Genomic DNA, 11,016 nt, shown 5'->3' on the forward strand with positions numbered 1-11,016 from the left:
ATACGGTTGAAGCTGCTACACGCACTCGCATGATAGTGGTAAAACCGTATAAAGACGTATAAACGGTTGTGATTGTTTGTATGGATCAGCTGAAAAACAGCTGAAGCTAATTTATTGTGAAAATTGACTGCCTTTGACTATACTCTGAGAAACACCAAAAAATCTACTTCATGTATCCTTAATATTACTTTGGAAAGTAAAAAAAAATCGAATTCATCAAATTTAATCCAAAATCTCATATTTTAAAATTGAAATGATCCTTAAATTATCGAAATATCCTCCTTTGTTCCTTAAAAAGGAGGCCGAATTTTGAGTGGGCTCCCTGTTCATTGTAACGATAAACTATTGTGAAACTCGGTCCCGTTAGATTTGCCAGACACGCTAGACAGTATACAAAGTATTTTGTTGCATATCAACAGATGATGAAATGATAACAGATGACCCATATCCCTGTTATCATATCTCTGCACACGGTAAGCTAAATAAAAAGTTGATGCTCACGAAATGTTTCGACGGATAATTGTTTGTGAGTTCATAAGAAAACTTTTTTGTTCCGGCACCTCATAATTTTAGCGGTAAATTTTTAAAATATTTGGAAAAAATGGGTTTTCTCCATACATTTTCAGGGAGAGCTAGAAAATCTGAAAATAGTTCAGATCAATCTGATCTGTTGAAAGCTCTAAAGTAAAGGCGGATACACATTAGGCTTTACTTTCGTCGTATTCCCAACAATTTTGCAAATATGACGATATTGAACGATACGATAGTGAGATGTGTATAATATGTGACGCACACGATACCGAAGCCAAATATATGAAAAAAATTGACAAAAATCGACAAAATACTGAATATTCGAAACTTGGAATAAAAATGAAAAATCACTTTTGCGAGTGTTTATTGACCTCGGCTTTGACTCGGATCAACATAATTCACACGAAAACATGATTTTTTTACTTCTCATCCCTTCTCATTTAATTATAAACTATTATCGCAGCCGAATGATTTAACCTGTCACATACGTCTATTCATTTGTTATCGATAACGACGACAAAGGTAATAACAAGCTCAGAATATGGTATTTTATATAGTAGAATGTATGTTAAAGAAATTGAAGTACAAGATTTGAAATCAACAGAATGAAAATACTTTGATCGATAGAGGTATAACCGTATATACCGATAATAATATTGGTCATATGCTTGCTGTCTGTTACTGGTTAATTAAATGCTGTTGAAGTATTTATTTAGTCATAGATTCACAATGCGGATATACAAAAATTCCAATTATTTGCAACTTAAATTGATTTCTTTACTGAACCCAAAAACTCATACAAAATTTGGCCATCTACTTTCTTTTACAAACACTTACGATAACTGACTTATTTGAGTCCTTCAAATAGGTAAAGGATTTCATATATTACTCAGTTAACTGTCTTTTTATTGGACATTAGAAATAGTATGGAAAGGTTCCAGCGTTAGTTTAAGCTTAGACGTTTTATCGTCACAGGTCCTTTGCCTCAACGTATTTATTTTCCGCGTATTTTGAAATAAGTTCGGAAATGGTTATTGATAAGTTGAATTTGTGAGTCAGATAATTCGTAAAATTAAAAATTTTGAAGCAATCAGGTGTAATCAGGAGCAAATATTGTACCATCCATCTATGTGTTATTGGTAACTGTTGGTACATCTGTTGGCACCTGTCCCAGTGTTTGCTCGCGTAGTTTCGCCCTTGGTCCCAACATGAAAGACGTAATGTTCGGTAGTGTGTTGTTCTAAATTTTCTCAAAATTGCTGTCTTGGAAGTTGATCCCTTTCCAAGAGAGCAAGCCCTAGTATTTGAGAACGGATTCAGAAAGATTCCCTAAAATTCTTAAAGATTCACAAAAAGATTCATAAAATTTTAGTTCATATTAGGGAATCTTTTGAGAATCATTTCTCAAATATTAGGCCATGTATCAGTGGAAACAATTGATGATAGCTAGATTACGCTAGCTTCTGTATGTCACTGAATCCTTAGGTCGAAACAATGACTTTGCATCGATGGATAAAATCATCAGAATTAAGTGATTAAGTGATTTTTAAGTGATTCAAGAATTGTATGAAAATGAAGAAACTCTGTATCTCTCTTAACCAAATTTCTTTTTTTGTTTCTGTTTAAAGTTTCGTTTTGGGTAATCATTTCAGATGTTTGAATTTTCTTGGAAATTTTTGTTCTCTCTTCTAGGGTAGAAAGTGAATTTCGATGTTGTTTATGGAAATTTATTTAGTTCCCTTTAATGATCAAGTTTAAACGGCTCGAAAGTAAATTGCTACGGCCATTGCTTGTTTGGAGGTTTGCACTAGATGCAGTGGATTCACCAACCTCCGTGACGACAGCTGTTCCATTGCAAACTTGGTATGATTTGAAGTTATTGGTGAAAATCAAGTATCAGACTCTAGCCTGGGAATTGCCTCCGCAATGTCAAAGATAGTGAAGACTATGAATTTTGAAGCTAAGCGCCCTGATGGAAATTCCGAATCCAAAATCCAAGGCTGATATTAGGCAAGGCAGACATTACTATATGCGACGAATCGAATGCAAAGATTCATTTATCTTTGAGTCAAGGGAACCTTACCACTTAAATGACCGTTTTTGGCCTGCACATTCTTAAAATCGATTTTTAATAGTGAAGCCATGATTTTGGCCGAATGGAGAAAGATGTGGAAGACAGCGTGATGTACATTTTTCTCCATTTGGCCAAAAATGTGCCATCATGCCGTCACGGTTAAAAAATCGATTTTAAGAATGTGTGGGCCAAAAATTGACATTAAAGTGGTAAGCCCATTTGCTGAAATAATTTACACACATCCAAGTAAGAAAATTGTCCTCTTGTGTGTCATCCCATATGATAGTTCATTCATATCTCATCTGTCCCCACATGAATAGACAACTTTACATTTACATTCAAGAAAATTTTCATCCTCTAAGTAAAAAAATATTTCTCTACTTTCAAGACTTCAAATATACTTTGTTATTTTCTCTTTACCTTTCGAAAGAGAAAGTTTTTACTTTAAAATTTGTTCATCTTATTTTTCATCACTAGAAACCTTTTTGTCATTTTTGTCTTCAATGGGAAGATTTTCATCCCTGTTAAGGATTTCATGTGCCAAATTGTAATGGGTCATTTTGTGATTATTATTTTAGTTAATAACAATGCTAGTAGTAAGTCCGACCACAACCGTGTGGCAGTAGTCGCGAAACTTGGGTGTAATCAGACAATCTCTAATTAGAGAAAGCCAGAGTCCCAAAGTTTGTGCATGTTATGGGATTCGCGCATTTTTCTCCGTTACGACAGCGAAAAGTTTATAAGACCCGTGCTATATTCATATACACACATACACATGCAGTCACATCACTACCGTCTGTGGTGCCCTAAACACTGATGAAATTCAAATATTTTCTTCAAACCGCTTTATACCAAATACTAGCAGAGGATCATAAATGCTGGTTTCTGAGCTTTTCCCATTAGACAGAAAATTTGCATGTCCTTCTATCTTCGATGAAACAATTTCGTAAAAACAACTATTTACAAGTTAGACTCGTTTATTATTCGCTTCGTATTCGACCGATGATTTCCAGTCATCTTCATTTCATGCCTGTACCTAAAAGGCAATTTGTTGTCTCAGTGTTCAATTCATCAACCGTTCTTAGTTTTTCGTAGATTAGCTGGCCTATAAAAGGATCTTATAACCTTAAGCCTTTTAAGGACGATCGAATAGCAACGATTTACGTGTCTGAAAGCCTGACGAGCCTGACATTCCTGTGTAACAATTCAGTGTGGTCAATTTTATAATTTATTTCAATTCGGGATAGATGTTATCAATTGGATATAATGTGTAAATCGGTGTCTGTTACATGTGTGTAGCTAATCTTACTGTTGCAACAGTGCGTGTAACACGACTGTTCACTCTTCCAACATTTTCATTTAAATCGTCAGTAGCACGTAACGATTCATTGTACGGTAAAGCTAAATAAATATTGCGCGTACGCTCCAACGAGATGTTTGTGTTCTGTTTGTTGTTGTTTTTGAATTTGTGTAACAAAATTGTTAGTCTTAGTAGAACTTACCTTCAATCACGAGTAATATATCGGTTGGAGTTCGTTCAGTGAAGTGATATTCGGCCAAAGCGGGGAAAACCATCAAGCGAAATGATATAGAATGTTCTTTTTATTATTTTATCTTCATAGCACTGCTCTGCTTGTACAAACAATAAACGTATTGTCAATTCGATTTGAATACTAAAGCTTACGAAACGTACATCTTGAATTGTTGCCTAAAACATGTCCCAATGACACCATCAAAATCCCGGATCCCAATCTGTCTTTTGGTCCTGCAGCTTCGTTGTGTAACAGACCAATACATCTCCAGGTTGTGGCACTACTTCTTGATTTTCCAGCTTCAATCCACATTCGACGTCTTTTTTTATGGTGTCGACCTCGTTCTTTAGGTGGCGCATCGATGCCAATGTGCTATCACATAAAACTTCGTCGAGTCGTTTCAACTTGTATCGACCTGCTTTCTTTAACACACCTTTAACGCAACGAGAACCCAAGACCGACACTTTTTTGCGACCTTCATTCACCTCAAAAATCTGCAACACATTTGCTTCGCCCAGCACCTCTTCCACTTCGATTTGTGGCAGTTTGGCATTGAGTTGTTCCTTCAAATCGTCAACGAGTCGGTAGATAATGTTGAATTCCTTGACAACAACTCCTTTCGGTTTGTCCGCTGGTGGTTTTACAGAAAAAGCGTACACGATTGCGTCGAAGGCTTTCGCCAATTCCAGATCGCTTTCATTAACATCGCCCACACCATAGTGAACGACACCTAAACGACAGATGTCGCTTCGATTGTATGTGTCCAGCACATCGAGTATGGCTTCAACAGATCCGTGTACGTCACCTTTTAGCACGATGTTAACGCGAGGAATGCCGTCATCCGCTTCCGATTCCTTTGGACGTGTTGCAATTCTCGCTCTATGGCCGGTTTGTTTGCGTAGCGCTCGCTTTGCCTGATACTCGGCATTGTGTTTTTCCTCTCTCTGACGATATTCCTCTAAATCGCTGAGAGCTTTTTCGGTTAGACTCTTTGACTGTCGGAAACTGATGACTGAGTTGGCCTTTTTCTCGGATTCTACTTCCAGAATTCCTTCGCCAGCAAATGGAAGCTCACGCCAACCAAGAATTTCCACTGGTGTGCCTGGAGTGGCACACTCAATTAGTTGCCCAGTGTGATCGAATAATCCACGAACTTTAGCCCAAGCAGTGCCGCTCACCAAAATTGCCCCTTTTCGAAGCGTCCCACGAGTAACTATTGCCGTTGAAAGTTTTCTACGAAATTGAATTGGTTGGTCACATTGTACCGGACATAAAATACAATTTTCAGATTTACCCTCTGTGTGGATCCCTTTTCGATTCAATCACCACACCTTCGACAAGGCCAGTATATTCACTTCTCAAATCCATAAGAGTAGCTTGTGTCGACACAGCATCAGCCAGCTCCTGAAGATTGGTTCCATGCAATGCTGATATTCCAATGTATTGAACATCACCGCCGTGACCCTCCAACGCGATTCCCATTTGCAGTAAATCTTTTTTTGTGCGTTCCTAAAATCCGGTAAGCGAGACATTCATAATTCGGTCAACTAACTATTGAGATTGAAAGTTTTTTGCGTTTGAATTCTACGGTAGCGATAAAAGGAAAAAGTTATATTGACCGAATCCATGGCGAGTACTGTAATATTCGAGTCAATCTTAAATTTGTAAGGACAGAAACTACTTACGATGTCAGCCTGAGGTTTGTCAATTTTATTAATGGCCACAATAATGGGAACTGTAAGGAAAACATTCATCCGTTGATGTTTTATCACACTACCGAATCGTCAACTCACCATTTGCATCGTTGGCCAATTGTATAACTTCCCTAGTCTGTTGCATAACACTGTCATCAGCCGCAACGACCAATACAATAATGTCAGTACAATTTGCGCCTCTAGCTCTCATTGCACTGAATGCTGCATGGCCAGGCGTGTCCAGGAACGTAACCATTTCACCATTTTCTAAGCGTACCGTAAAGGCACCGATATGTTGCGTTATACCACCGGCTTCACCAGCAGCCACCGAAGCACCTCGTAGTGTATCCAGTAACGTTGTCTTACCGTGATCGACGTGTCCCATTACAGTGACGACGGGCGCACGTAATTTTAAATTGGCCTTGGGAGCAGGTGGTCGAGGGAAAACATCCTTTTCCTTGACTTCGACCACAGTATCTTTGGTGGGAGGTGCTACGACTCTAGTTTTTTGACCGCATTTTAAGGCAATTTCTCGAGTTATTTGCAGGTCTTCCAATCGAGCGGATGGTTCTAAATTATTGGCATCTGCCACATACAGCATTACCTCCTGAACGGACTCTATTTGGTGAGAAAGAAGTTGTACGTTTCAAAATTGATTTTTTAATTTAACTTTCTTGCATAAGTCATACCAACTTCTCTTTCAAGTGAATCTGCCAATTCCTGAACGGTCATATTTTTCCAGATATCGGCAATTCGCACTATTTTGATTTTGTTCTTGAACTTTTTCTCCGTCTCATTGACAACCTTTTTTTCGTCGACCTTTCTTTTTTTGTAATTTATCCTTGAGTAGACTATACCACGATTCGATACCATTCCCGACAAAGTGGCTGGATGAACCCATTTCCGAGTAAAATGTTTCCATGGGAGGTCGGTGACTGTAGTTCTAAAATTGTGAATTATTTTTCAAATATTTTTTTTTCTCGCTAAAACAGCTGACCGTAGTGTATTTCAATATTGAAGCCACTTTCATTGGAAGGAGAAGAAGAAGATCGGTTGCAGGTTTTATTGCAATGAAATTACATCATTGGACAAAAACTAAATTGACAACCGGCTTTCAGATGAATAGTAACATTGCGAGAGGATATGGTTTAAAATTAAGTGAGAAAACCGGGGGTCGGATTTACAGCAAAAGAAAGAAATTACCTCAGAACCAAACACCGTATGACAGACGAAGTCATGTTATGGAACTAAGAGAACTGTCAATAATTGTCTAACAAAAAACTTCCCAATAGATAAAAATCGTGCTTCATATGCGAAAAAAGGGGCAGATTTGAAAATATTATTTGGAGTGGAGCAACAAAAAACAATGCTGCTTGAATCTGAACGTTAGCATTTCCAGCAGACCAGCTCCAGCTTTCGGTTTTGTGAAAAACATTTGGAGGTATATATTGACTGATAGTAATGTTCTTTTAACTTTTCCTATCTGACTTGGGAAACGAGTGGTTATGACTGCTGTCACAAATCTCTTTAAAAAATAAAAATAAAAATGTTACAGTCACACAGTGCAATTTGAAAAATTACGAATTTCATATTCCTTCCTACCTTACGTATTAAAAATTATTTAGACAATATCAGGGACTATTTTTGGAAAAACATTTTCCAATATTTTCTAAAATTTTCCCATGTTTAACAGAACTCTCCGATTTTTTCACCTAATTATGGAAAATGTTGAAAATCTGAGAAAATTGAATTGTAACATTATATCAAGTACCCAGGGTCAAAAAGGTATGATTTATTATATCCAACGGCCTTAAGCTCAAAATACACGAGTCATCGAAAACGTATTTGAAGCAATTTTTTTTTAGCTTTCAACGAAACTATAACAAAGAGAATTTTAGTCGAAACACGTTTTCGATGCTACGTGTGTCTTGAGTTGATTAGTTGCGAAAAAAATCCGATTTATTCAAATCGAAAAAAAGTTGGACATCTTTCGGAACTTTCAAAGACATTCCTTCGGAATAATTTAACTTATCTACGATTAATTTACTCATTACAATTATCGTCAGACTTAATAAGTCGATTTGTTGATTATACTTTCGGTGAAGCGAGCGTGTTCTATCTAAATATGATTTATTTAAACTTACAAATACGCAAAGTCCAACTCGATGCATTGCAAATTGTACTAGTAACGTTTTCCCCGAAGGAGCTCAAAGATTACCAGGAGATGTTTAGCAGTAACGGAAAATAATCATAAGAACTGTGAATATTTCGTGTGTATATTTTTACTTGCAGCACCCTGCGAAAATGAAATTTTCGCATGGGACACACCTTTGACACTTGAGATAATTTTCATTTTCGCAAGGCTTCGCAAGTAAAATACCTTACGTAATTGTTTGGATATTGTTAATTTAACACGAGGGAAAATAAAAATCTCCAAACAAATACGCCATCTACTATTATCCCTGCAGTTAAAGCGTATGTTTACAACTACAACGTATTATGCTATGGTTCTAAGTTGCAGAATCAATTCAAATATTGAATTAAAGCAACAACAAAAAAAAAAAAAATTGAGGAAAAACAGACACATCACATATCGACTACAATAATTACTTCACTACAAGATTCATTTTCATTGAACGAATTTCAAAGCCTAATATATTAGCCGCAAGATATGCTAACAAGTAGTATAAAGCTCTCATTTAGTTAAATGCTTTTCCAAAGATGGAGCAACATGTATCGGTAGCGACTTTGATGTTTGTCTTCTCTATTTCTTTGTAAATATGTATACCAAAATTTTACTTGAATTTGACTTTCCTTACATTTGTACAATCGCAACATTTATTTGGCTAGATTTTTTTTTAAATTTTAATTAGGTTTTCGTCAAATTTCAAATGGGTTGATCTTCACATAATTGCAAACTTTATTTTTAAAAAAAACTTACGCACTATTCTAATCTAAAATTTCATTTATAAAAAAAAGCAAAAACCCCAAAAGTAAAAGATAATATCATTACTATAACGCTCATAAAAGGCTTAGTTTTTAACATCAAATCACCCATTGAGTACACCCGTTCTCTATAATTTTCCCTTTCTCCTATTCACGAAACGATAGTAAATATTTGCTTCTGGAATATTTGCGCGTTCCATCATAATTCAAACAGATGCGATATTTGCAGAAGAGCAATCATTTTAATATGGACTATATGTAGTCAGAGTTGGAATTAAATGGATGATGTTTATATATTTCATATAACTATATATGCATCTAAACATTACAAACGAAAGTAATTGTGAGAATTTTATGCGAAACATAAATTCGATCCTAAATTGATTATAACCATTGCGTAATCAATTTTGTATCGAGAGCTACGATTATTAATTGATTATGATCAACAATGCAACTAAAATGAAAAACTAAACAGGAAAATGAAAAAATAGAATGGGTTCATAACGACGCGAACAGTCACGAACGGTTGCAAAAGCGAGTCAAGTGCTATGGTTATAGTGATAGGCATTCAAAAAGTACAAAAAATGGGTTATGGGGTCGAAATACCAAACATCTTTATCGATGGTTCCTGAAATCGATCGACACATCTTTAAGATGGCCCCTACAGACAGGGACAAGGAAAAAAGGGGTCTACACATCTAAAAATAACGCCTCATATGAACAGCGTTTCAGAAACGGCTTGTCATCTGCTGTCGCCTGTATCACTACAAATGAAGCGTCAATTTTCGCTTGCGTTAGTCCTATATATAAGGAAAATTAAGGGTCCGAACAAACGAAATAAAAGGTTTGATACCAAACACTAGGCGAACAACAAATTAACAAATTTAATCGTTTTACGCCGGATACCCTTGGTAAAGAGTTAGTTTACGTAATACTAATAGAATAAATAGAGAGATTGCGATGAAAAATAACAGAACACACTGCTGATGCTGTTGCAACTCCAATTAAGCTTTTTATTCACGATTCAATTTGATATTTCGTATCACGATGAGTAAAAGTACCTCGGGCTAAATTCCTTCCCTTGTATAGTAATATACTATTTCTCCCCTGTCAAAATTAGAAGCAAAAAAATAAAAATTTTCTCCACTGAACTGTCATCACGGAACGTCATTTTCTCATGGCTCAATGGACAAAATTAGGTTCATCACACCGTACATATGAAAAATAACTTTATTGCCTATCCACCCGGAATATTGTTGTTACACGTACATTTCCCACCCGCGGAAAGCGATCGTTACATGTGGGAACTTTTTCATTACATCACAAGTGAAGGAATATTCATATGAAAATTCATTACATATCAGGAGATTTTCTTTACATACCAGCAGATTTTCATTACTTATCAGTAAAAATGTATCACATGAAATATTCTTTAACACTGAAATCGAAACAATACTTGCGATGTTATTTTAGTTTTGATATCACAAACTTTGTCACTTGAATGAAGTGCACACCAATCTAAGCAAATTCATTAAAAACTTTCGAAAAAAAAAATGAAATAAAAAACACAAAAATAAAAGTTTTGTCTATAGCCATAATTTCAATTTTTTCAACTTCGACGAACACCAATGGCCGCACAATTTTATTTTTGCATTTTTCAATTATTTTCAAAAACACTTAACACTTTTACTTTTATTATCATGTATTCACTTCACTTCACAGCAAAATTTATTGAAACACCACCAAAATCGACAAATATTACGCAAAATATGAATCTATCACTTCACAAAAACAAAACAGTCGAAGTAGTTTGTCAACATGTCACCAAAACAGTAGTGTTGCCAGTGATGCTTTCGGGATTAATATAATGAAGAAGTGTGAGCCGATTTCATCAGCAGACTAGATTCGTTTTTAAACGTTTCAATGCAACAACAGATATTTTTGTTGGTTTTGTTGTATCGGTAGTTTTTATGTTTAGTATTAGTCTGGCAGTGAATGAAATAGCGCGACATAAATGTTGTGAAATTGTGCATTAATTTAGAATAATCTTTTGATATTCAAGAGGTTGCCAGTTGTCTACTGGAACAGTGTTCTAGGAACACTTTTGGTTTTGAACTCTCAGGTCCTTGGGTGGGAAAATGTACTCGTAACAACAATATTCCGGGTGGATAGGCAATAAAACAGCATACATTGGATGCTGCTTGGTAGTTCATTACACTCGTAATCAATTTTGTGAACT

The 11,016-nt window shown here is 35.9% G+C and overlaps 1 protein-coding gene across 1 annotated transcript; it reads right to left on the bottom strand.

Annotated features, from left to right (window-relative positions):
• Positions 1-4,189: 4,189 nt before the first annotated feature.
• Positions 4,190-7,095, bottom strand: LOC119068186 (translation initiation factor IF-2, mitochondrial). Its single transcript, XM_037171681.1, has 6 exons — positions 7,035-7,095; positions 6,521-6,774; positions 5,931-6,449; positions 5,823-5,872; positions 5,432-5,646; positions 4,190-5,370 (listed from the first exon to the last, which is right to left on the bottom strand). Exons 1-6 carry the CDS (start codon positions 7,067-7,069, stop codon positions 4,338-4,340), a joined length of 2,106 nt encoding a protein of 701 aa, XP_037027576.1. The 5' UTR covers positions 7,070-7,095; the 3' UTR covers positions 4,190-4,337.
• Positions 7,096-11,016: the final 3,921 nt, after the last annotated feature.

The sequence above is a fragment of the Bradysia coprophila genome, assembly GCF_014529535.1.
Source record: "Bradysia coprophila strain Holo2 chromosome X unlocalized genomic scaffold, BU_Bcop_v1 contig_173, whole genome shotgun sequence".
Classification (NCBI taxonomy): domain Eukaryota; kingdom Metazoa; phylum Arthropoda; class Insecta; order Diptera; family Sciaridae; genus Bradysia; species Bradysia coprophila.

What these genes read in the sequence shown, in the direction of transcription:
- LOC119068186 (XM_037171681.1), bottom strand. Translation starts at nt 7,069, where the DNA reads ATGACTTCGTCTGTCATACGGTGTTTGGTTCTGAG. An exon ending in ATTGGCCAACGATGCAAATG is followed by an intron (nt 5,873 to 5,930) that starts GTGAGTTGACGA and finishes TTTTCCTTACAG; the next exon opens with TTCCCATTATTGTGGCCATT. An exon ending in ACAAACCTCAGGCTGACATC is followed by an intron (nt 5,647 to 5,822) that starts GTAAGTAGTTTC and finishes ACCGGATTTTAG; the next exon opens with GAACGCACAAAAAAAGATTT.